General features: G+C 36.9%; 1 protein-coding gene across 6 annotated transcripts in view; it reads left to right on the top strand.

The window, feature by feature from the left end:
* ZGRF1 (zinc finger GRF-type containing 1) overlaps nucleotides 1-18,479 on the top strand; it is a 91,205-nt gene extending 72,726 nt beyond the window's left edge. For 4 of the 6 annotated variants that reach the window (XM_019417902.2, XM_019417930.2, XM_019417939.2 and 1 more), the window contains 6 exons: nucleotides 2,885-3,012; nucleotides 5,232-5,355; nucleotides 15,779-15,955; nucleotides 16,088-16,222; nucleotides 16,910-17,171; nucleotides 17,577-18,478. In XM_019417902.2, coding sequence (XP_019273447.2) covers nucleotides 2,885-3,012; nucleotides 5,232-5,355; nucleotides 15,779-15,955; nucleotides 16,088-16,222; nucleotides 16,910-17,171; nucleotides 17,577-17,722 — 972 coding nt within the window. In that variant the 3' untranslated portion in view covers nucleotides 17,723-18,478. Of the gene's footprint in view, nucleotides 1-2,884; nucleotides 3,013-5,231; nucleotides 5,356-15,778; nucleotides 15,956-16,087; nucleotides 16,223-16,909; nucleotides 17,172-17,576 lie in introns of all 6 variants that reach the window. The other 2 variants (XM_019417911.2, XM_019417949.2) reach the window with 2 other exon arrangements.
* Nucleotides 18,480-26,747: the final 8,268 nt, after the last annotated feature.

A 26,747-nucleotide genomic window follows, 5' to 3' on the forward strand; every position in this document is an offset into this window, starting at 1 on the left:
CAAGTGAAATTTGTCTTTAATGCTTTCCCTAGAAAGCCAAGCCTTTCAGGGTCTGTCTGTATCTGAGAATCTAGGAGTCTCAGATACTTGCTTCTAGGTATTGGAAGCCAAGACTGCACACATAGGATCCTAACCTGTAACAGGTAGCATCATCCCTTTTATCAACTTCTCATCCAGAGCAGCTTCCTTCAGCTGGCAGCTGATGAGAAAGAAACCAATGAGTAGCTCCCACCAATGAAAGGAGAGCATGCAGAAAAGAAAGAGGAATGGAGGAAAAGGGGGTTGTTGGCTTTTTGGACCATGTGGACATTGGTCACTTTCTGCAAGAGATTTGGAAAAATCAGGGCACCTGGGCGGCTCAGTCAGTTGAGCGGCTGACTCTTGGTTTCAGCTCAGGTCATGATCTCACGGTTCATGAGTTCAAACCCCGCATCGGTCTCTGCACTGACAGTGTGGAGCCTGCTTGGGATTCTCTTTCTCTCCTTCTCCCTCCCCCACCCCTTCTCAAAATAAATAAACTTAAAAAAATTATATAAAAAGAAATTTGGAAAAATCAACATGCTTGGGTCCTGGTATTGCTTAGCTCTTTCCAAAAAATGCTGCTAAACAAACAAAATCTCAGTACTTTAAGACAACAGACTCATGACTGTAGAGGTCATTTGGCACGGCCCAGCTTGAGGCTGTGGTTCAGGTCTCTCATTCTGAGAACAGTTGCCTATGGCATGATGGCCTTCTCCTGACGGATGGCAGAAGCACAAAAAGGTGGGCAGGATCACACAAATACATTTAAAGCGTTTGTTCATATTATGTCTGCTAATACTCCATTTGCTTTAACAGGTCAGATGGCCAAGCCCAGCAGTAGTGGGACAGGGAAATACACTCCACCTATTTCTCTGGTGGGAAGCGCTGGAAAGCCACATGGCAAAGGGTGCGGATGTGTAATACTCTCACAAGGAGGGAGGAGGGAATTGGAAATGATAACCAATCTGCAACAAGTTTTGCTTACAGAAGTCCTCAGAAGGCTTCAGACGAGCTTTCAAGTATTTTGAATTATAGAGTCAAACTCTACTTCCTTCTCTACTTAATCCAGAAGGGCTTAGTTTGACTGTGTTCAATCAATGCACATTAGTCATTTATGTAAATTATTTACCATTTTAGTCACTTATTCAACATAATATTGACATGTAAGAATAATTGTTAACGACTTCTTTGATAATTTTCTAAGCGAAAGCCCAGATAGCATAATCTGTTGCTCACTGGTAATATCTGTTCACAAATGAGAACTCTTTTAAAGGAAACATTTTTCTTAAAGTTTATTTAGCAAATTTCCAAGGTCAGAGCTAACACATTTCTAAAGTGGCATGTCTTTACAATAAAATTAATTTTAAAAAATGCTTCGTGGTTAACTATTTCCTAGATCAATAATAAAAATCTCTTCTGTGGTTAGAACCTCAGCAATACAAGGACAAATTAAAATATATAAATAATACAGTATTTTATTTTATTTTTCAATATAATTTATTGTCAAATTGGCTAACATACAGCATGTGAAGTGTGCTCTTGGTTTTTGGGGTAGATTCCCATGGTTCATCGCTGACATACAACCCCCAGTGCTCATCCCAACGAGTGCCCTCCTCAATAATAATATGATATTTTAAAGAAAACTTAGTTATTTAGGTTTTTGTATTTGATATTTATTTAACTAAAAAAACTGCTTCCTGGTTCACAACTTCAGGGTTCTCATTCTAAGGTTGTCTTATCAGATACAGTTCCCAGAAATTAAATGAGGAATGCCATTTGAGAGTGGTACCATGAGAATGTATAGTGCTACAGTGTGGTGTCCCCTGCTGGATCCTTTTGCAAGAGCTGAATATTTAAAAACTGTGGAGTTTCTAATATAAATGGGGCCTTGGGATTTTTGGTTTTGTTTTTAACAAGAGGAAAACCTAACTGACGAAGGGTTATTGTATGTGATAAATGTTATCTATTATTAAAGAAAATAAGGAGTTTATAATATTTCTTGTTTCACAGGGCCTATGGAGGCAGTGTTTAATTTGTAAAGCATATTTTTGTCAATCACATTTGTTGACAAAATTTTGGTCGGTTTGTGTGGACTGCCCTTGCTACCAAGAAGTAGAATTATACTTCAGATTGTTAAGAGAGGAAAAAAATGTATATATGCTTGTGTGTATGTGTATCTATACACGTGTGTGTGTGTGTGTGTGTAGCTATTAGACCAGTAGTACAATGGCCACATGTAATTAGAAAATTCAGTCATTTTCCTCTTGTTTATATTTAGTTGCAGAGATTAAATATGAGCTTTTTTTTTTTTTTTTTTTTTTTTTTTACATCAGGCTTTTTGCCTTGAGAATAATGGTATTCTCTTATAAGATTCAAATATACTTACAGGCCACAAGGACACTAATTTACTGTTATTTAGAGGTAGCCATCTTTACTTTCTTAAGTAAGTTAAAATCCTAGAGTGCAGTTCATTAGTGTGTTCAGTGCTCTTCGTGGAGCACCTTGGCCTGTGTTGATGATAACACATGTGGTGTTTATTTAGCTTCATCTAGAAGGATAAAATATGCATATCATCCTTAACGTTTTAAATCCTGACACTGTAATACCTCCCTTGTGAATATCAAAATGTGTCTTTTATCTGTTCTTATTAAGGGGCTTGTGGCTTAAGTAGCCTCTATGCTGTGATTTCCATTCACTCTGTGGGAATGACAAAAATGTGGGAAATAAAGTGACCTATGATTTCTGATTGCCAGTAATTAAATTAGGACAGCTCGTTTCTGATTTTAGCCTACAAGTTCTTTGGTAAATACATTGTCTTATTTTTAAAAATTTGTTAATTAATAATATTCTTATTGTAATAAAGGTGCGGGTAGTTGGAGTTACCTGTGCAGCCTGCCCATTCCCATGCATGAATGATCTTAAATTTCCTGTAGTTGTGCTGGATGAGTGTAGTCAAATAACTGAACCGGCCTCTCTCCTTCCCATTGCAAGGTAACCTAAAAAATTCCTTTCCAAAACACACTCAGATATCATAATATTTCAAATAATTTTGCACTTCAAACTCTTACCAAACTTTTTGAAAACTTTTAACAGTTTAGGTACTAAAGTGACTTTTTAAAAGAATGCAGAGGGGAACTTGAGAGGGGTTAATGTGCCAAAATTTTGTTAGATCACAGTTGAGACATTTGGATCACATAATTCTTTTTAAAGTTTTCGTTTTAATTCCAGGGAGTTAATATACAATGTTATATTAGTTTCAGGTATACAATATAGTGATTCATCAATTCTGTACATCATCTTGTGCTCATCACAAGTGCCCTCCTTAATCCCCATCATCTATTTCACCCCATTCTCCCCACCCACCTCCCCTCTTGCAACCATCTGTTTGTTCTCGATAGTTAAGAGTTTGTTTCTTGGTTTATCTCTCTCTTATTTTTTTCCCTTTCTTGTTTATTTTTAAATTCCACATATGAGTGAAATGAGATGGTATTTGTCTTTTTTTGGTTGATTTGTTTCACTTAGCATTATACTCTCTCACTCCATCTGTGTCATTGCAAATGGCCAGATTTCATTCCTTTTTTATGGCTGAATGATATTCATTGTATGTATACACCACTTCTTTATCCATTCATCAGTGGATGGACACTTGGGCTGCTATTATATCTTGCTTATGGTAAATAATGCTGCTGTAAACATAAGAATGCATGTATCCCTTTGAATTAGTATTTTTGTATCCTTTGGGTAAATACCTAGTAGTGCAATTGCTAGATCATAGGGTTGTTCTATTTTTAACTTTTTGAGGAACCCCTACAGTGTTTTCCATGGTGGCTGTACCAGTTTGCATTCCCACCAATAGTGCACAAGGGTTCCTTTTTCTCCACATCCTCGCCAACACCTGTTGTTTCTTTGGTTGTTGATTTTAGCCACTCTAACAGGTGTGAGGTGATATCTCCTTGTAGTTTTGATTTACATTTCCCTGATGATAGATCACATAATTTTTAAAGCCTTGATAACACTAGTGCTAGAATTTTACTAGGACCTTGCAGGTTTCTCACCTAAATTAGAGGTTCTTCTTTAGTCCTATTTTGAGAACCTAAGTCTACTGAAGAATGTTCTTCAGTTGCTTACTTTGATAAAGTTCCAGTGTTTAAGTTCTGAAAATAAAATTTATATTATGAAAGGATATAAACTATGTACAGAAAAATAAGTTGAAAATGAAACTTTGTCCAATAAAATTTAGAAGACTATAAAATCTTCTAAGCTGTATCAGTTAATTGAAACATTGTACTTTTAAAGCATCTCTAACTGAGGGATCCTGAAGGCAGTGGAAAGAGTGCTAGACTTGGACTCAGTAGGCCTGAGTTCTAATCCTTGTTCTATCCCCAGTTAATGAGGGAACGAGTACCTACTGTCATGATTTTCCCAGGACTTGGGAGGTCCCACATCATGGGAATTTTAGGTTAAACTGGGACAGTCCTAAGCAAACCAATATGAGTTGGTCACCCCACTCAGGAGCCAGGAATGGAGGAACAGTAAGGTCCTGCACAGAGGATAGAGGAGTAATAGGGCTAATCTATTTAACAATAGAAGCAATAATGCTAATATGAGTAATAAGAAATATTTCCTGTTATATGAAGCACCTGCTGTATACTAAACACATTATATACTGCACGAAGTCCTGATAACAGTTATGCAAAGTAGTAGCACATCCAGGTTACTGGTAAGAGTGCTGAAGCTTGGGGAAGTTAAATAACTTGTTGTGTCCATAGAATATAATGGAGTTGAGATTTAGATACAAGTTTTTCTACAAAAAATTGGACATTTTCCCACGATATCCTACCTCGATTTAAAAAGACATTTAGCCCCAGGAACCTAATTTATTTCATCTCTAAAGCAAGAGTTTAAGCCAAATGTTTTCTATGAAAGCCTCTAAGTTTATAGAATTTAAAAGTCATTGTTTCTCAAACGTGTTGTGCAAAATGCTAATTCCATGCAGAGGCAAGGGGACATTTAGTACGTTTTATGTAGGAAAAAATTGTAAGGGGTTTTCTACTGAGTAAGTTCAAAGCCTTTGAATACATTTATTAGCATTATTAAGCCTTGTTAGCTCCCAGAACTCTGGGAATACATGTTGGAAAATAGTGCAGCAAATGATGTCAATGCATGCCTTCTCTTATTGCTTAGATTAATTTTTGGAATTCTGTTTTTAGGTTCGAGTGTGAAAAGCTGATTCTTGTTGGAGATCCCAAACAGCTTCCTCCTACTATTCAGGGTTCTGATGCAGCTCATGAAAATGGATTAGAACAAACTCTTTTTGATCGGCTCTGCTTAATGGTACTACTGTTCAATTCATGCAGAATTATTATTTATGGATTATATACTGTGTAGATAGATCGAAAATGAAAATATTAGAAGACTTAGTCCCTGCCCTAAAATAATTGTAACTGTTTAAAAAGTACCCCTCTTAAAGATAACTAGCACCTTGTAATTTAAGTACCCTTTTATATAATGAATCTTTTCCCCGTGTACTACTTTAATAGTGGGTAGTAAATATATTGCTTTTGCTCTAAAATCTTAAAAAACTCTATAATGTCTTTATTATCCATGTCCCCTATTGTAGAGCTGTTGTAGAGTGCTGCTTCACATTTAAAAGAATTTTTTAAATTAATTATTAATATACACAAATATATTTTTTAACATTTACTAATTTTGAGAGAGAGGGATCCTGAGCAGGGGAGGAGCAGAGAGAGAGGGAGAGACAGAATCCCAAGAAGTCAGCACAGAGCCCAATGCAGGGCTCGAACTCAGTGAACCATGAGATCATGACCTGAGCCTAAATCAAGTCTGACACTTAACCGATGGAGCCACCCAGGCTCCCCTAATTATTAATATATCTTTTTTAAAATTTAATTTATTTATTTATGTATTTATTTTTACTTTACATCCAAGTTAGTTAGCATATAGTGTAACGATGATTTCAGGGGTAGATTCCTTAATGCCCCTTATCCATTTAGCCCATCCCCCCTCCCCCACCCTCTTCAGTAACCCTGTTTGTTCTCCATATTTAAGAGTCTCTTATGTTTTGTCCGCCTCCCTGCTTTTATATTAGTTTTGCTTCCCTTCCCTTGTGTTCATCTGTTCTGTGTCTTAAAGTCCTCATATGAGTGAAGTCGTATGATATTTGTCTTTCTCTGACTGACTACTTTCGCTTAGCATAATACCCTCTAGTTCCATCCATGTAGCTGCTCATGGCAAGATTTCATTCTTTTTAATTGCTGGGTAATACTCCATTGTGTGTGTGTGTGTGTGTGTGTGTGTGTATGTGTGTGTGTGTGTATATATATGCCACATCTTCTTTATCCATTCATCCATCAATGGACATTTGGGCTCTTTCCATACTTTGGCTATTGTTGATAATGCTGCTATAAACATTGGGGAGCATGTGCCCCTTCAAAACAGCATACCTGTATCCCTTGGATAAATATGCTTTGTCAAAGATTAGCTGGCCATATGTTTGTGGGTCCATTTCTGGGTTCTCTATTCTGTTCCATTGATCTGAGTGTCTGTTCTTGTGCCAGTACCATACTGTCTTGATGGTTACAGCTTTGTAATACAGCTTGAAGTCTGGAATTGTGATTCCTCCTGCTTTGGTTTTCTTTTTCCAGCATTGCTTTGGCTATCTGGGGTCTTTTCTGGTTCCATACAAATTTTAGGATTGTTTATTCTAGCTCTGTGAAGAATGCTGGCGTTATTTTTATAAGGATTGCATTGAATATATAGATTGCTTTGGGTAGTATTGACATTTTAACAATCTTTGTTCTTCCTATCCAGGAGCATGGAATCTTTTTCCATTTCTTTGTGTCTTCAATTTCTTTCATAAGCTTTCTGTAGTTTTCAGTGTATAGATTTTTCACCTCTTTGGTTAGATTTATTCCTAGGTATTTTATGGGTTTTGATGCAGTTGTAAATGGGATCGATTCCTTTATTTCTCTCTCTGTTGTTTCATTGTTGGTGTATAGGAATGCAACCAATTTCTGTGCATTGTTTTTATGTCCTGCAACTTTGCTGAATTCAAAATCAGTTCTAGCAGTTTTTTGGTGGAATCTTTTGGGTTTTCCATATAGAGTATCATGTCATCTGCAAAAAGTGGAAGTTTGACCTCATGGCCGATCTGGATGCCTTTATTTCTTTATGTTGTCTGATTGCTGAGGCTAAGACTTCCAATACTGTGTTGAATAACAGTGGTGGTAATATATCTTTAAATAGAGGTGACATTCACATAATGTAAAATTAACCATTTTAAAAGTGGATAATTCAGTGGCATTTAATACGTTCACAGTACTGTGTAAACACGGGCTCTATTTGAAAACACTTCTATCACCCAAAAATAAAACCCCATACCCATTTAGCAGTTTCTCCATTCCCTCCTCTCTCCAGACCCTGGCAACCACCAGTCTGTTTTCAGTCTGTATAGTCGTATCTAGTCAGTATACTTTATGTCATACAATCTTACAACTTTCATATCATATACAACCCAGAATCTATACAACATGTGACCTTTTGTGCCTGGCTTATGTCACTTAGCACCGAGTTTTTGAGGTTCATCCACATTATAGCATATATCAATACTGTATTACATTAAAAAAAAATACATTCTTAATGGTACTGTAGTCATCTCCCTACTCATATCTAGAATTTTTTCATTATCCCAACAGAAACTTTGTACCCATTAAACAATAATTCCTCTTCTTTCCTGAGCACCTGGTAACCTCTATTCAGCTTTCTGCCTCTGTGAATTTGCCTCCTCTATGTGCTTCATATAAGTATAATCATATGATTTGTGTCCTTTTGTGTTTGGCTTATTTACTTGGCATAATCCATTCAGCGTGTGTCCATGTTGTAATATGTGTCAGAATTTCATTCCTTGTTAACACCAAATAATATTCCATTTTATGTAATACCACATTTCATATATCCACTCATCTGTGGATGGATATTTGGGTTGTTTCTGTCTTTCAGCTATTGTGAATAACAGTGCCATGAGCACTGGTATACAGATACCTATTCGAGTCTCTGCTTTCAGTTCTGTTGAGTATACATGCAGAAGTGCTATTACTGGGTCATATAATAATTTTATGGGGGTTTTTTTGTAAATCCATTCTCTTTGTTTTTTAAGTTTTTATTTAAATTCCAGTTAGTTAACATACAGTGTAATATTAGTTTCAGGTGTACAGTGTAGTGATGCAACACTTCCATACAACACCTGATGCTCATCACAGTAAGTGCCCTTCTTAGTCCTGATCACCTGTTTAACCCATCCCCCACCTACTTCCCCTCTGGTAACCACATCAGTTTGTTTTCTGTAGTTAAGAGTCTGTTTCTTTCTTTTCTTTTCTTTTTTCTTTTTTTCTTTTTTTAATCTTTGTTCATTTTTGAGAGAGACAGAGTGCATGCAGTGATGGAGCAGAGAGAGAGGGAAACAGAATCCAAAGCAGACTCCAGGCTCTGAGCTATCAGCTCAGAGCCTGACGTGGGGCTTGAACTCACGAACTGTGAGATCAGGACCTGAGCTGAAGTCAGACACTTAACTGACTGAGCCACCCAGGCGCCCCTTGACAGTTTCCTTTGATGAACAAAAGTTCTGTAATTTTGGTGAAATCCAGTTTATCTATTTTTTTTTTCTTGTGTTGCTTGTGCTTTTGGGGTCATGTCCATGAAACCTCATCCAGTATCATACAAATTTTCCCCAGTGTTTTCTTCAAGAGTTTTATAGTTTTGGTCTTACATTTAACTTAAGATTCTTTGATCCATCTTGAGTTTATTTTTGTAAAGGTATAAGATATGGTCCAGTTTTTTTTCCCCCATGCATATATTCAGTTTTTCCAGCACCATTTGTCAAAAAAAATCTGTCCTTTCCCCATTGAATGGTTTTGGCACCCTTGTCAAAAATCAGTTGACTATGTGCAGGTTTGTTTCTGCACCCTCTATTCTATTCCATTGGTCTATATTATTTAATTTTTTATGGCTGAATAATATTCCATTGTATGCACGTACCACAATTTGCTTATCTATTTATTATTACTATTGTTTTGATGCAATATTCAAAATCAAGCTATTTTTATAAGCAGAAGATTAAACTATTACGGCCGAAGGAATATAGAAAATCTACCAAAAGAAAAATTTTATCAGTGTTGCTAGCTTAAATTGCATTTAAGGAGTTACTTTGCTGTTTGAACTTTCAATAATCTGTACTTTTTTTGAGAGCGAGAGAGGGTGTAACTGAGCAAAGGGCAGACAGAGAGAGAGAGAGAGAGAGAGAGGGAGAGAGAGAGAAGTGGGGCTCACCCAAAGCAGGGCTCATGCTCACCCAAAGTGGGGCTTGTGCTCATTTGAAGCAGGGTTTGTATTCATGAACCATGAGATCATGACCTGAACTGAAGTCAGATGCTTAACTTACTGAGCCCCCCAGACACCCAATAATCTACTTTCTTAACAGAGGAAGAGAAATGGAAATGAAGCTAAAAGAATGATTAAATCTCAAATAAATGTTTCTTCACCCTTAAGAGATAGTATTTCCTAAAAGATCCTTCTAACAAGAGATTTTAGATGGATGGATTGATTGCTTTGCTCTAAACGGTAGAGATATTAGTGCTCTCATGCTTTTCCCCCTTTTCTTATCCCTTCCCTTATTCCTATTTTTGTTAGTTACGTTATTATTCTTTTTGTTCTATAGTCATAATTTGTACGATTGTTTAGAGTCATTCTATATATTTTTTAATTTTTTAAAAAAATGTTTATTTTGAGAGAGAGAAAGAGCACGCATGCACGCACGCACACACAGGTGTGCGCATGCATGTGGGGGAGGGGCAGAAAGAGAAGGAGAGAGAGAAAATCCCAAAAAGGCTCCACACTGTCAGCACAGAGCCCCGACCCAAGACTCGATCTCACAAACTATGAGATCATGACCTGAGCCACCCAGGTGACCCTAGAATTAGTTCTATATTTAGAAGTTTCAGTGATATTCATATGGGTGCCTTGGACTTCATCATCAATTTTTTTTTTTTTCAAGAATGACTTATAGATACATACTTTCCTGAGTCCGTTTTGTTTCAAAATGTCCATTGCTTTTAAATGTAAAAGGCATCTTGGCTTGTTGAATAGTTGCATCAAGTATTACTGTGAATTTTAGGGCCAGCCTGATTATTTTCCCCTTGTAATGATTTATTTTTTCTACCTAGATACAATAACTCTTTTTACAACCTTAAAGTTTATAAATTTGCCATAGTATATCTCAGTGTGGAGCTTTCTGTAAGTAATCGTTCTGTAATAAAAGTTCTCTCAAACTGGAGACTCTTGTTTCTTTGTTTCAGGAAAGGCTTCTGCTCTACCTGATGAATTCTCTACCAGTAGCTTAGTCTGTGCAGGATGCTGTAAGAAAATACCATAGACTGGGTGGCTTAACCAACAGACATTTATTTCTCACAGTTCTGGAGGCTGGGAAGGCCAAGATCAAGGTACCTTCAGATTTGGTTCCTGGTAAGAATGCTCTTCTTGGCCGTGTCCTCACATGGTAGAATGAGAAAAAAACTCTAGCCTCTTCCTCTTCTAATAAGGAAACTAATCTTATCATAAGGACCCCATCCTCATGACCTTATCTGAACCTAATTACCTTCCAAAGGCCTCGCCTCCAAATATCATCTCCGTGGGGTTTAGGGCTGCAACATAGGAACTGGGGTCAGAGACACATTTGGTCTAAAATACAAAGGCCCCTCAATTATTTTTATATTGGGTATCTTTATCTGTTTCCATTAATGTTACTTTAATTTTTTGTCTTCATTATCTGTGAAGGCTTTCTAATATGTCTGTTCCCCTTACATTGAGTTTGAAGTTGCATTGAGTTTTGAGTTAGGTTGTAGTGAGTTTTATGAAGAAATTCCATTTGTTCTTTGCTTCCTTTAGTTCTCTAATGATACTATTTTGAAAATTAGTTTGTTTTCTTAGGATTGAAATTTCCCTTTAATCTCATTATCTTTTTAAATCTCATTGTCTTTTCATCATCTCACTGTTGAGATTTTATTTCACTCAGTTACATTCTGATTATATTCTAAAGGTTGAGACTTGAGGAAAACTTTCTTCTGTTTCTTGGTTATATTTTGTCTGGGCTGCATTCTATACATAGTGTTTGCATTGTCTTTATCTTGTTAGTTTGAGGGGAAGCTGTAGTGTGTTGCCATTCCTGCTTGATCTCCTGATGTTCTTGCTTGGGTAGCTCTCAGATTCTGTATTTTCTTAGTACCCTGAAAATAGGGTGTGGGGAGTGGGGTAGGTGTGGGACTGGAATAGAACTGAATTAAGAATGTGTACTATCTTGGGGCACCTGGGTGGCTCATTCGGTTGAGTGTCCGACTTTGGCTCAGGTCGTGATCTCACGGTTCATGGGTTCGAACCCTGCGTGGGGCTCTATGCTGACAGCTTGGAGCCTGGAGCTGCTTCGGATTCTGTGTGTCTCTCTCTCTGCCCCTCCCCCGTTTGTTCATTCCCTCTCTCTCTCTCTCTTTCTCTCTCTCAAAAATAAGTAAAAAAAAAAAAAAAGTTAAGAACGTGTACTGCCTTTTTTTGCTTACATGGGCTCTCTCAATTCTAAGGTTTTATTAAATATCCAGTATCAGGATTCATTCCACATAGTTGGAGGTATTGTCCCTTTCCCAGACAAGGAATATTCTTGGACTTCAGGTGTCCCCCCAGTTTGATGTTTCACCCTCAGAGCCTTCACTTCACTAAAAACTAACTGCTCAGATCACTTTCCCTCTTTCATTACTATTCTTAGGAGCAATTTCTATGTTAGGACTTCTAGAGAAGTTAGGAATCTCACCATACAGATGGTCCTTGACTTACAATATTTGGGCTTAACAATTTCAACTGTATGATGGTGTGAAAGTGATACACATTTAATAGAAACTATCCTTTGAATCTTGAATTTTGATCTTTTCCCAGGCTAACAATATGATGTAAGATCCTCTCTCATGATGCTGGGCAGTGCAGCGAGCCACAGCTCCCAGTCAGCCACATGGTCATGAGTGTAAACAACCTATACACTTACAGCCATTCTGTTTTTCACTCTCAGTATCGTGTTAAATAAATTACATGAAATATTCAATATTTCATTATAAATTAGGCTTTGTGTTAGATGATTTAACCCAATTGCTAGCTAATGTAAGTATTCTGAGCATGTTTAAGGTAGAATAGGCTAAGCTATGATGTTCCATAGGGTAAGTGTATTAAATGCATTTTCACTTCCATTTGCAACTTATGATGAGTTCATCAGGATGTAATGCCATCATAAGTCAAGAAAGATCTATACTGCATTTCTCCCTTCTGCTTTATTTTTTTTTTTAATTTTTTTTAACGTTTATTTTTATTTCTGAGACAGAGAGAGACAGAGCATGAACAGGGAAGGGGCAGAGAGAGGGAGACACAGAATCTGAAACAGGCTCCAGGCTCTGAGCTGTCAGCACAGAGCCTGACGCAGGGCTTGAACTCACGGACCGCGAAATCATGACCTGAGCCGAAGTCGGCCACTTAACCGACTGAGCCACCCAGGCGCCCCTCTCCCTTCTGCTTTAGAATGCTGTTTCTTGATAAGCACTTTATAAATTTTATGGCATTGAGTTGTCTCTAAACCTTTCTTTGGTGCGTGGCTACTGAATTTTTCCTTTGCTATTGTTTTTAATATTTTGTTGTAGATGTTTCTTTAGATATTGGAGAATGGATTCTGCAAGGCAGTGTTATTCCACCTTTTTCAGAAGTTTCCCCTTACACTGAGTTTCAAGTTGTGTTGTTTTGAGTTTAGTTGTACTCAATTTTGTGAAGACTCAAGCTTTCAATTATCTTGAGTTATTAATTGTAACTGAATTGAATTGCACAACTTTCTACCCCTTCCATGATAAGTCCGTGTTCAGATTCTTTTGAATCATACCTTTCCATTGGCTTTTTAAAAATCTTAATTTAAAAAATTATTTAGATTCTGAAAACATTTTTAAATGGGTAACCTAGTCACATGATTCAAAATGCAAATTCTAAAGGAACCGCAAAGTAGAGTGAAGACTTTTACTCCTGTCCCCCAACCACTCAGTTTCTCTCCCCCAAATCACTGTCATCTTTTTCTTGTATTCTTCTAGTGATAATTTATGCCATCATAAGCAAATACATAAAATATTTCCCCCCTCTTTTACAAATGCTACCATACAATGCATGCCGTTATGCTCTTTGCTCTTTCACTTATCTGTTGTCGATGATTTTTAAAACAGGAAGTAGATTATTGAGGGAATTTTAAAAGGGCAAATAAAGATAGACTGAAAAGTGGATTTATTTGTAGAATAAAATGGAATTGAATTTACAAAATGGAATATATAAAACATTCAAGGTGAATGAACTTGATCCATATAGATCATTCTCATAAACATAGTAGATGTTGAAAGAAGCAAGGTACAAAGAGATACATAGTATAAAATACAATTTATGTGAATTTCAAAAACACAGCAAATAATGTGTATTATTCATACATACATGCCCATGTAGGAAACATATAAAGCTTGCATGGGAATGCCATAAAACACAGTTAGTATTGGAGCTGTTTCTAGAGAAGGTGGTAGAGGAAATAGATGAGCATGGGGGTGGGTGGGGGGGGCATAGCTATCTATGCCACATTTCATGTTTTAACAAAAAGGAAATCTGAAGCAAGATGACTCAATACTAATGTCAGATTTGTGTGGTACATACATGAGTATTATATTTTTTTGCTTTTCTGTATATTTGAACTAGTTTAGAATTAATTAAAAGAAACAAAAATAATATCTATTATTCATTATAGAAAACGTGGAAACTACAGAAAACTAAAAGGTTAAAAAAAATCTATAATAACCTCACTGCCCCCAAGAGAAAATCCTTTGTAATATTTTGGTATCATTCCTTCCAGCTTTTATCCTAGGGGTGTCTGCATATATCAAATATATACACTGTAAGAATACATATATTTGATATATGTGCACACAATGGAATATCATTCAGCCATAAAAAAAGAGGGAAGTCTTGCCACTTACAACAACATGGATATACCTTGAGAGCATTGTGCTAAGTGAAATAAATCAGAAAGAGACAAATACTGTATGTTACCACTTACCTGTAGAATCTAAAAAAAAGCTGACCTCATAGAAACAAAGAGTAGAATGGTGGTTACCATGAGCTAGGAGGTAGAAAAGTAGGAAGAGGGAAATGTTGGTCAAAGGGCATAAATTTCCAGTTATAAGATGAGTAAGTTCTGGGGATCTAATTAACAGCATGGTGATTATAGTTAATAATATCATATACTTGAAAATTGCTAAGAGAGTAGATGTTGCATGTTCTCACTATTAAAAAAGAAATGTAATTATCTAATTATGTGATGTGATAGAGGTGTTACCTAATGCTATGGTGGTAGTCAATTTGCAATATATGAATATCAAATCAATTCATGGTTCACCTTCAGCTTATACAATTGTGTTATACTTACACAATTATGTTATATGTCAATTATATCGCAATAAATCTGTAAAAATATGTATGTATTTTTACGTAGTTGAAACCATACCATGTAGTTACTCTCCTGGCTTTTTTAAACTTTGCATTATAATAAACCATTTCCCTGTGTTATTACTAGCTTTGTAATCATCACTGTTGTCACAAATATTTTAATCACTAAATATTATGTGAATATACCATAATTTAATCATTTTTCTAACATTGTTTCTAGTACTAAATAATGGTCCTTTGAATAAAAAAAAAAATCATTTGAGAATTTTTGTACTTTGAGCATATTTTGTATTTTTGGCAGAGGTTTTCACATGCCCACTGACTTAGACTCATCCGCAAACTTATGCCCTAAATAATACAAGGACTGTTTTTTTCCTTACTGTTTTTCTTCCATAAAAGATACCTTGTCTGTGTGATCATTAATCCTGCCTTTAACTATGCATTATTATTATTAGAGTACCTTGTAGTTATTCAAAATGTTCCAATAGTGCTCCAGAACATTTTGCAAACACAGAGCATGCTCTACAAGAGCTCTAACTTGGATGGAATGTGGATTTTATGATGCACTAACAAGATTGAAGATTCAAAATAAAAGATGGCTTGTGCCCAAGGAGGAAAATTAATGAGCTATCAACAACTCTTTCTAACATTTTTTTAAATTTTTAATGTTTATGTATTTTTGAGAGAGAGACAGAGAGAGAGAGCACGCGCGCAAGCGGGGGAGGGACAGAGAGAGGGAGACAAAGAATCCAAAGCAGGCTCCAGGCTCCGAGCTGTCAGCACAGAGCACGATGCAGAGCTCAAACCCACAAACCATGAGATTATGACCTGAGCTGAAGTCAGACACTTAACCGGCTGAGCCACCCAGGTGCCCCTCAAATATATATTTTTTAAAGAGTCCTTTTCAATTTAGTGCCACATACATTATGAAACCACCTAATGTTAGTCACCAAACTTATTAGATAAGTCTAATATTTGACATGCTTTATAATTTTGTGGTGTAAATAATAGGTTACCATGAAGATATTTTTAGTAATTAAAAATTGTTATTTATAGTCTATTTGATCATAGTTGTAATTCATTTACTAAGAGCACAGTATGTTGATATTTTTAAATTTTTAAATACTAATCTTTTTTTTTCCCCTAAGGAAAAAAATGCTTTAATTTTTTTTTCATTTAAATTTCTTAGGGTCATAAGCCAGTTCTGTTGAGAACCCAATACCGTTGTCACCCTGCAATCAGTGCTATCTCTAATGATCTGTTTTATGAAGGAAACCTCATGAATGGCATTTCAGAAACAGAGAGGAGCCCTTTATTGGAATGGCTCCCAACTCTGTGTTTCTATAACGTTAAAGGACTGGAGCAGGTAAATGACATTAATGAGAGTCAACATGGTTTAGTTTCCTGGTTTAATTTTATTGTTGTTGTTTATATGGTTTTCTTGGTCTTTCCACAGCCTTTCTGGGAAATATAATTTAGGCTCTGTTTCATATTCCAGATTGAAAGAGATAACAGCTTTCATAATGTGGCAGAAGCTGCTTTTACACTCAAGCTGATTCAATCACTGATTGTAAGTGGAATAGCAGGCTCAGTGATCGGGGTGATAACATTATACAAATCCCAGATGTACAAGGTTTGTATCGTATTATGACACTTAAATATTGTGACTTTGTTACAATATTTGATAGTTACATTTGAGTAGTAGTTGGGTTTGGTACTTAAAAAACTTTTGGGAGTGTAACATTTTTAAAAATTCTGATTTTTGTGTGGTCTGGCTTTTTTTCTGTATAATTAAATGTAAACCTAACAAGGTTTAATTAAATTCAGTTTACAGCTGTTAGGGCAAAAATGCAAATAAACAAATTAGAGGGAAGAAAATACAGTGTATGCTTTGTGTTTTGGGCCAGATGGGATTCAATCTTTGTTTTCCAAAATGTTCTTTCATTATTATTTCATTTTATTAATAAATCAAAAGTAGATAGCAGATATTAATGTACATGCAAACCAATTACTTCTAACTAGTTTTTACTTTTTTTAAAAAATATTTTTCATCTATTCTATCATTAATTTTCAACTCTGAATTAGTATATCTGGATGAATTCCCCAACAATAGATAAATCATCACTTTTGCTTTTGTTTCCTAATTTATATTGTCATGTAGTTATTTATGAATCATTTTAGAAACTACCAAATCTATGTGAATCATTAAAAAATGAAAATTATCCACTACTAGTTAAATAAAAATGGCTGCTGTGAATAGGTTCAGGGCTTAAGTTCTTCACGGTCTCTTCCCTGTGTGATCTCGTCTTTTCCTCCACAGCTTTGTCATTCACTCAATGCCGTGAACTTTGATCATCCTGATATTAAAGCCGTGCAGGTATCCACAGTAGATGCTTTTCAGGGAGCTGAAAAGGAGATTATTATTCTGTCCTGTGTAAGGACAAGACAAGTAGGATTTATTGATTCAGAAAAAAGAATGAATGTTGCATTGACCAGAGGAAGGAGGCATTTATTGATCGTGGGAAATTTAGCCTGTTTGCGGAAAAATCGACTCTGGGGACGTGTGATCCAACACTGTGAAGGTAAAATATAAAAATATCTTTAATTCGGGGCACCTGGGTGGCTCAGTCGGTTGAGCGTCCGACTTCGGCTCGGGTCATGATCTCACGGTTCGTGAGTTCGAGCCCCGCGTCAGGCTCTGTGCTGACAGCTCAGAGCCTGGAGCCTGTTTCAGATTCTGTGTCTCCCTCTCTCTCTGTGCCACAATCCCCCCTGCCCCCGCCCGCTCATGCTCTCTCTGTCAAAAATTAAAAAAAAAAAAATTAAAAAAAAAAAAATTAAAAAAAAAATATCTTTAATTCAAGTGTTTTGAATTAAAAATGCCTCTTGAGTTAGTGCTTGGAGTGGTTCAGGTAGGACTAGCTCTGACTTTGCCACTGTGTGAGATGACTGAAATATCGTCGTCTCACGTTTTATCTCTTTTTTAGGAAGGGAAGATGGATTACAACATGCAAGCCAATGTGAACCACAGCTGAATCGTCTTCTTAAAGATTATTCTGAAAAACAAGCAGAAGAGAAACAGAAGAAAAAGAGTGAAAAAGATAAATCTCATTCACAAAAAGTCATGGCATAGATAATTTGTATTTATATGAATTCAAATTCATTTTACACTATATATTTTTTATACTTTTACTACCCCAAAGTGTTGTTACTGATAAAAAATTTATAATATTTATATAATAAATTAACTCCAAATAAAAATTTGTTCTTCAAAAAATATACATACTTATATTAAGATAGGCAGATGTTGAACGTAATATAAAATCTTACTAATAAAAATACACTTTTTTCTAAAAATTATTATTTCTGTTTGCTAAAGGAATAAATTTTACAAAGGGTATGGAAAAGCCTTCCTGGGGAATACCAATGTTACTTCAAAAATAAGTAAATATCTCAAAAACTCATCTATTAGAACATGGCTACAAAGTTGTATCAATACACCCCTTTCTGAACTACAGTTCTATCAGAATCTTTAAAAACTAAATATATATAATGCCCAGTTATAAGTAAAAACATATTCACAATAAGTTTTTAGAAATATAAGAAGAAGAAGAAAAATACAAAAAATTCGCTCCTGGAGAATGCAGTGCTCAGTACCTGGCCTTGTCCAGTACCCAGCACCATACCTGGTATTGTAGGTTCTCAGTAAATAGCCATTGGATGAATGAACAAATGAATGAATGAGTGACTACCTTTGGTTCGTTTCCTTCTAGTCTTTTTCCTGTGCATTTATTCACATGGTAGATATTGGTATATAAAATATATAATGGATATAAATTTTTTTATTTTGAAGTATTTTTTAATACACACGTATAGAAAAGTGTACAAATTACAAGTATACAGCTGAGTGAATTTTCATCTTTTGTAATCAGCACTCAGATCACAGACGGAACATAACCAGTATCGGGAAGCCCCTTCGGTGTCCCCTCACTGCTACTACACTCTCACCCTCAGGGTAACCAATATCATAACTTTTAAAAACATAGGTTTGAGATTCATGTTATCATGTGCAGGCTTTGGACTTTATAGAAATGGAATCACATTATGCTTCTACATGTGATTGATTAAATATTCTCACGAGATTCATTCACATTGTTTTGAATATTGGTAGTTTTTAATATTCTCATTCCTGTTTGATATTCCACTGTAAAAATAACTGTAATCTATTTACGTATATTACTCTTTTTTTTGCCAGTTTTATTGAGAAATAATTGACATACGTCACTGCATAAGTTTAAGGCATACAGCATGATGGCTTCATTTACATGTATTGTGAAATGATGACCACAGTAGGTTCATCTTCTCATATAGGTACAATAAAAAGAGGGAGAAAAAGGGAAAAATTTTTCTTGTGATGAGAATTCTTAGGTTTATTATCTTGACAACTTTCCTGTATATTGTACAGCAGTGTTAGCTGTGGTCATCACGTTGTCCATTACATTCCTAGTACTTATTTATCATATAACTGGAATTTTGTGCTTTTGATCACCTTCTTCCAACTCCCCCTCCCTCTACCCTCCACTTCTAGTAACCACAAGTCTGATCTCTTTTTCTAGAAGTTTGGGGATTTTTGTTTTTAATATGCCACATATAAGTGAGATCATACAGTATTTGTCTTTCTTGGACTTACTTAATATTATGCCTTCAAGGTCCATCCATGTTTTCACAAATGGTAGGATTTCCTTGTTTTTTATGGCTAAGTAACATGTGATATTCATATATGATGTACATTCATATTCATATTTACATATGATATATATATCACAGCTTCTGCCTTTTTTAAGTAAACTCTGCACCCTTTTTGGAGTTTGAATTCATGACCCCAAGATCAAGAGTCACATGTGCCACCAACTGAGCCAGCCAGGCGGCCCTGTGTCACAACTTCTTTATCCATTCATCCATCAATGGACACTTAGGTTGTTTCCACGTCTAAGCTGCTATGAATGGATGACTTTTTGAGTTAGAGTTTTCATTTCCTCTGGATATATCTCCAGAAGTATAATTGCTGGATCATATGGTAGTTCTATTTTTAATTTTTTTTTTTTTTTTTTGAGGAAACTCCATGCTGTTTCCATAGTGGCTATACCAATTTACAATCCTACAAACATGCACAAGGGTTCTCTTTTCTCCATATTCACACTAACAGTTGTTGTCTTTTTGATGATGGCTATTCCAACAGGCATGAGGTGATAGATACCTCATTGTGGTTTTAATTTGCATTTCCCTAATGACTAGTGATGTTGAGCATTTTTTCACATACCTGCTTGGCCTTTCATATATCTTCTTTGGAGAAAAGACTTAGTTCTTTTGCCCATTTTTTTTAACTGATCTTAGAGGAACAACTTTCAGCCTTTTATCATTGAGTATAATATTAGCTGTGGGCCTGTCATATATAGCCTTTATAATGTTGAGATATGTTCCTCTCTGCCTAATTTATTGAGTTTATTGTGAATGGATATTGAATTTTGTCAAATGCTTTTTCTGCATCTATTGAGATGATGATTCATTTTTTTCTATTATTGTATGGTATCACATTGATTTGTATATATTGAACTATCCTTGCATTCCAGGAATAAATCCAACTTGATCATGGTGAATGATCCTTTTAGTGTGCACTTAAATTAGGAAAACAATGTATGAACAAAACAAGAAGTTCAACAAGGAAATAGGCACCATCTAAAACAAAAAACAAAGAAATCTAGAGTTAAAAAATACAACTGAAGAATTCAATAGAGATTTCCAAAGTAGACTTTTCCATGTAAAAGAAAGAATTTGTTACGTAAAGGACATTGAAAGGGATATTGACAATTATCCAGAGAAGCAAAAACTAAAAAAAAAAAAAAAAAAAAAGATTGAAGAAAGCCTTTGGGAATTATGAAACACAAAACAAACACTATTCACATTATGGGAATTCCAGAAGAAGAAAAAAGAACAGAAACTATTTAAAGCAATCAGGGAATGTGGGGAGAGAAATAGACATTCAGATCTATGAGGCCCAAAGGATAAAGGATCCCAAGTAGGTCAACACAAATAGGACTACGCTGAGACACATAGTAATTAAGTTGTCAAAAGTCAAAGACAATTTTAAAAGGAGCAAGAGAAAAGAAGTTATATACCAGGGAAACTCCATAAGACTATTGACCAGTTTCTCAGTAGAAACTTTTCAGGCCAGGAGAGAATGAGATGACATATTTAAAATACCAAAAGAAAATAACTGTCAACCAGAAATTCTATAGCCAGTGAAGTCCTTCAGAAACAAAGGGATAAAGATTTTCCTGAACAAACAAGAGCTGAGGGGGTTCCTTACCACCAGACCTCCCTCCGAAGGGAGTTCTTTCAGCAAAAGTAAAAGAATGCTAATTAACATCATAAACACAGGTAGTGTAAATCCCACCAATGATGGTAAATATATAGTCATAGTTAGATTCTGCAACATAGTAATAATGGTACATAATTCACTTACAATCCTAGTTTTAAAAAGGGGGGTTATGTCTCTGTTAATTTGTTTGATGGTTGCTATTCCTTGTCAAACTTCTTGTGGTTTTTTTTCATGCATTGTTTTCCTAATTTCATTTATTTGTGTTTTCTTATAGTTCACTAAACTTTAAGAGGATTATTCTAAATTCTTTGATAATTTATAGATTTCCATTTCTTTAGGGTCAATTATTGGAGCTATATTAGCTTTCCTTGGTGGTATCATATTTACCTAATTTTTCATGATCCTTGATTCTGTATGTTGTACCTGTACATTTGAGTAATCAGGCTCCCCTTCCAGTCTTGAAATATTTGCTTTCGCAGAGACAGTTCTTAACCAGTCAGCTCAGTTTGGATTTCTTGGCGGTGTTGTTGGGCAGGTGGGTCATGCTACTGTCTGTTTTGGGGTGAGGTAAGGGTTTGAGCTCTGAGGATTAGGTGGGGGGTTGTGCCACTGGCAGAGAACATTTGGATAGAACAGCTGGCTCGGTCCCCTACCCAAGCGAGGCTGTAGGATGGTCTCTGGGTTGCCTGCAGGGCAGTAGGATAGGATCCAGGGCCCAGACAGCTCATCGTTGAGTGACCCAAATCAGGTCAGACTGTACACTGAATTCCCTGGTCAGGTGAGGCCACTGGCTCTTCTCTGCAGAGGGGGGAAGCCTGGGCTGCACTCTCTGTTCCAGTGCCACAGTAAGCAGTGCTGTTGAATGGACTGTGTAGCATCTTGTGTATTAGGTTCCTTGGTCACACGTACTACAGGCTATATTCAGCAATGAGCGGAGCTGTGAATTAGATTCTCAAATGCCGTGGGAGATTCTCAGATGCTCTTTGTTGTCTTAACTCAAACCAACCCACATCCCACGTTCCCTGGATGAACAGGACCATGGCTTTGCTTGTCAAATTATTGGCTCTGCTGTCTACCACTCAGTTTGAGTTCTGCTGGGCCACACAGTTTCCAGGAGTTGTCACCAGCGCTTCTGGTCAGATGGGGTCGAAAGCCACTGTTCACAGGGATGGAGCTATGTTGAAGCTCCTTTTTCTGGGTGGGAAGGGGAGAGGCTACTTCAGGCTACTCTGAAGTTTCACAGGGAGGAGCCAGAAGTTACCCTCAGTTTGGGCTGTGAATTGACCCCTCCGCTTGTGTGTAGTATGGGAACACTCCACTCCCAGTACTGGCTTTGTTCCGGGGGCAATCAGCTCTGCCCATCCCCTCCTCTGCTCTACTGCTGCTGCTGGACCACAGATTCCAGTTGTGCCAGCCCTTCTGGTCAGATGGGGCCATAAGACACTCCACCGAGGGTGGAGCTCTGATTCAGGTCCTTGGCTTGGGCCTGGGGCAAGCCAGGCTTTAGAGCTGGCAGAATTCATTTGAGGAACTAAATCAGGCAGATCTCCTACCTGCTGAGTTCCCTGGTCAGAGTTTTGCAGGTAAGCAAAAACCCCTGGTTGGGATTACTTCTTGGGCACTGCAGGTGTGAACTCAGTCTGACTGTCCTGTTTGTTGTAAGCCCCTGCCTCCTTTGTCACAGTCAGATTCCCAGTGGCTGGGCCCTGCAGATTCCCCGGCAATCTCCATGGAGTGAGATCAGCATAGGGACTTCCTAAAAGTGACCCAATGCTGGGGATGACTGGCTATTCCTCTTGGGTCTCTTCTCACTGAAGATCCAGAGGTTCAGGGGAGACCTCTCCAAGTGGTGCTGTGCTATCTCAGGGAGGGGCAATGTGGTCAACATGTAGTCACTTCTTACCCTTTGAATGCAGTCTCTCCCGGTGTCTGTGATGTGGGGGTGTTTCAGCCTCATTTTTGTGTTCTAGGATTCTCTCAGTGGGTCTTATTCTTGAGTGGTGGTTGTTCTGGTGTGGGGGAGCAAAGTCAGGAACAACTTATGTCACCATCTTGTTGACGTCACTCCTAAATTTTTAAAAAATGTTTATTTATTTATTTATTTATTTATTTATTTATTTATTTATTTAGAGAATGTGTGTGCTCATGTGCACATGAGCAGAGGAGGGGCAGAGGGAGAGGGAGAGAGAGAATCCCAAGCAGGCAGCATGGAGCTCAATGTGGGTATTGATCCCACCATCATGAGATCATGACCTGAGCCAAAATCAAGTTGGACTCTCAACCGACTGAGCCACTCAGGTGCCTACCCCCCCCCCCAATTTTTTATTATGAAAAGAATACATTCTCTTTGTAGAAAATTTGTAAAATATAGCAGAGTATACAATAGAAAACAAAAAGCACCTAGGGATCCACTACCCAGAGATAATCGTTACAAACAACATTGTATATATGTGAATAAGTTAACCCATTTGTGGTATGATTTTAAACATTAACAAAGGAACATTTACTCATTCTGTATGGAAAAATGGCAAGGGCTTGATTATAATTAATAGCAATGAAGTGTTGTCTTTATCAGTTAAAACAGAAAACTGCTTACTTGAATTATTTTATAATAAAAAATGACCAGTCTACTTCTATAAAACTATTCTTTTATGTTTGGGAAAGAAATAAAGCCACTGAAGAAACAAAACTTGTTTCATAATTCTCCAAGCCTTGTCCCAAATGTGTTCCTGAGTTTAACAGCAATTGCACGCTTAAACATTCATCCAAACTGTGAAGAAATCAGATTGTTGATTGCTCTTTGAAGGTCTTTGAAGGTCTACATTTGCTACTAGGATCCACTTTGCTACTTAATGCAAGAAAAACTGATTACCAGCAAAGAAGTTTAATAGCTGAGCTGGTGATTCCTAAAATCCTTATTTTCAAAAGTTGACTTAAAAAGAACATATATGTTTCATACTCTGCTGCCAACCCCTGTCCTTAGAAATATGCATTTCAATATTTGAGTCGTTTGTGAAAAATCACAAGTTAAAATCTGAGATTATGAAGCCCAGCTTAAAACTTCACAGTAAAATGTAACATTTGGTATTGTTCTATGATATTGGAACAAAAAGAATGTTTGATTTGGCAATGCTGCGTGCTCTTGACTATGGTTTAATTTAAAGACAGCTGTGAAATAGCTTTCTACTAATTTGATTTTTTTATATTAAATAAGAAGGAAATGGAAATTGGTGATTTACTCGACAGATATTGGACCTTGAAAATTAAATAATTGTTCTAAAAACATTAGCTTAATGCTGACTTGAAATGCCTGCTTCGTAATTAGTCATGAGTGAAATGTGTGTTTAGCTCAAGTTGTGTTTTTGGTTTATATTAGCATGACTTGATGATAGAATAAAGGAAAAATACAATACAAATATCTCTGCAAGGCCCTGAGTTCTTTTCATCTTGAAATACTAGATAGGTTAATATTTTTAACTCTTCTGTTTTATTTTTATTTTTTTAATTAAAAAAAATTTTTTAATGTTTATTTATTTTTGACAGAGCATGAGCGGGGGAGGGGCAGAGAGAGAGGGAGACACAGAATCCTAAGCAGGCTCCAGGCTCTGAGCTGTCAGCACAGAGCCTGACGCGGGGCTTGAATCCACTGACCGTGAGATCATGACCTGAGCCGAAGTCGGACACTCAACTGACTGAGCCACCAAGGCGCCCCTAACTCTTCTGTTTTATTTAGTCTCTTTATTATTGATTTTCTCTCCTATTCTTTTCCCTTTCTTTCTTTCTTTGTTTTTTTTTTTTTTTTTTTTTTTTTTTTTTTAGTTTATTTATTTATTTGGAGACATAGAGAGAATGAGTGGGGTAGGGACAGAGAGAAAGAATCCCAAGCAGGTTCCATTCTGTCAGTGCAGAGCCCGATGCGAGGCTCCATCTCATGAACTCTAAGATCATGACCTGGGCTGAAATCAGGAGTTGGACGCTTAATCAACCAAACCACCCAGGAGCCCCTGGAGTACCTCTTTTACAACAGAAACTTTGAGTGCATTTATTTTATTGGCTGGATTATAATGGATTCGTGGCTTTGGGGAATAGAAATCATTCCTTGATTCAGTTGAAGTCAGTGCATTCATTGAGCATCTACTCTGTGGCTGGACCCATATTCAATGGAAAGCAGGCTGGTTCAGTATTCGGGAACACATGTGTGCAGCTTGTCTTATTTGTCAGCCCAGGCATGGAGTACAGGTGAATTAGTTACATACCACCTTGCGCCTATGTGGGGCAGGCTAAAGCTCTCCCTGATAGAGAAACTTGGCAGAATTCTTGAGGTAAAAATATCAGGCTTCTTTGACCATTCTTTTGGAGTGTCTATTTCTAAATAAAGCAAGAACTACCATGGCCATGATGATGTTGGGGGCTCAGATACATTGTTACCTACATTTCCAGATTCCTTACTCCTAGAGTTAGTGTCAGGCTTTGGGGTGTGAGGCAGAGGCCAGATCTTTGAAGACCAGGTAAGGCAATGAGAAGTAGAAGAGGGCTGGATGTGCATGGAGGGGGGTAACTGATGGGGAATATTCAGGGTTGACAAATTCTGAGGCATGAAAAGATACCAAGTCTCACAGATGGGGTGAGTGTGTGTGTGTGTGTGTGTGTGTGTGTGTGTGTGTCTAACCAGATGGCATCTCCAAGTAGTCTATGACTCTTCACGTATCATGGGCCATATCCAGTGTTTTGAATGCATAATGATGACCTTCCACATGGAGACATCACATGAGTGCAGAATCAGGGCATCAGACGAAGTATAATGAACAGCATTTCAGGGAAATTCCTGAGTCTAGACACTGTTGTATGAGACTTGCTTTCACGTATCAGGCATACTGTGTAAGCAAGCTGACTGAATACAAGGGGCTAAGGACAAAATAAAGAACATATTGCAAAGGGTGCTACATTCATAACTTTAGTGCCAATGGCTTTTCAAAACTTATTCTGCATTTCTAAATTAGGATCAGCACCACCACAATAGGTTCTCAGTGTTTGCACATTGAATAATATAAAATCTAGAATGTCCAGGTCGTATGTTTTCCTTTCTTCTTTTTAAACATTTTCTTCTATGTTTTTAAACAAATCAAATTGAGCTTATTTCTCTCACCTTCTAGTATTTGTCCATATATATGCCTAATTTGTATACTTAAAGCATGAATACCTCACTTTGTTCTGTGTTTATTCATTATATCATATTTTCTTTTCCCTTCCTTTTGTCTAGGCTTATTTATATATTTTTGAGCAGGTAATAACATACACATGATTCAATATTCTAGAGGAACAAAAGGGAGCAGAGTGAAAAGTCTACTTCTCTGTCGTGTCCCTCAGCTACCCAGTTCTCTTCCCCAGAGTCAACCAATATTATAAGGTTCTTAAATTTCTTTCCAGAAATATTTTACTAGCATACAATAAATATTAGTGGCTTTGCCCTCTGATGGTACTCTACTATACACACTTTCTTGTACCTTGCTTTTTTTACTGAACAGTATTGTCTTCCAGTTCATGCCATGTTCATACTTTTAAAAAATCAGGGGCGCCTGGGTGGCGCAGTCGGTTAAGCGTCCGACTTCAGCCAGGTCACGATCTCGCGGTCCGAGTTCGAGCCCCGCGTCGGGCTCTGGGCTGATGGCTCGGAGCCTGGAACCTGTTTCCGATTCTGTGTCTCCCTCTCTCTCTGCCCCTCCCCCGTTCATGCTCTGTCTCTCTCTGTCCCAAAAATAAATAAAAAACGTTGAAAAAA

This window comes from Panthera pardus, unplaced genomic scaffold, assembly GCF_024362965.1.
Source record: "Panthera pardus isolate Hobbes unplaced genomic scaffold, ASM2436296v1 HiC_scaffold_13, whole genome shotgun sequence".
In the NCBI taxonomy this organism is placed as follows: Eukaryota; Metazoa; Chordata; class Mammalia; order Carnivora; family Felidae; genus Panthera; species Panthera pardus.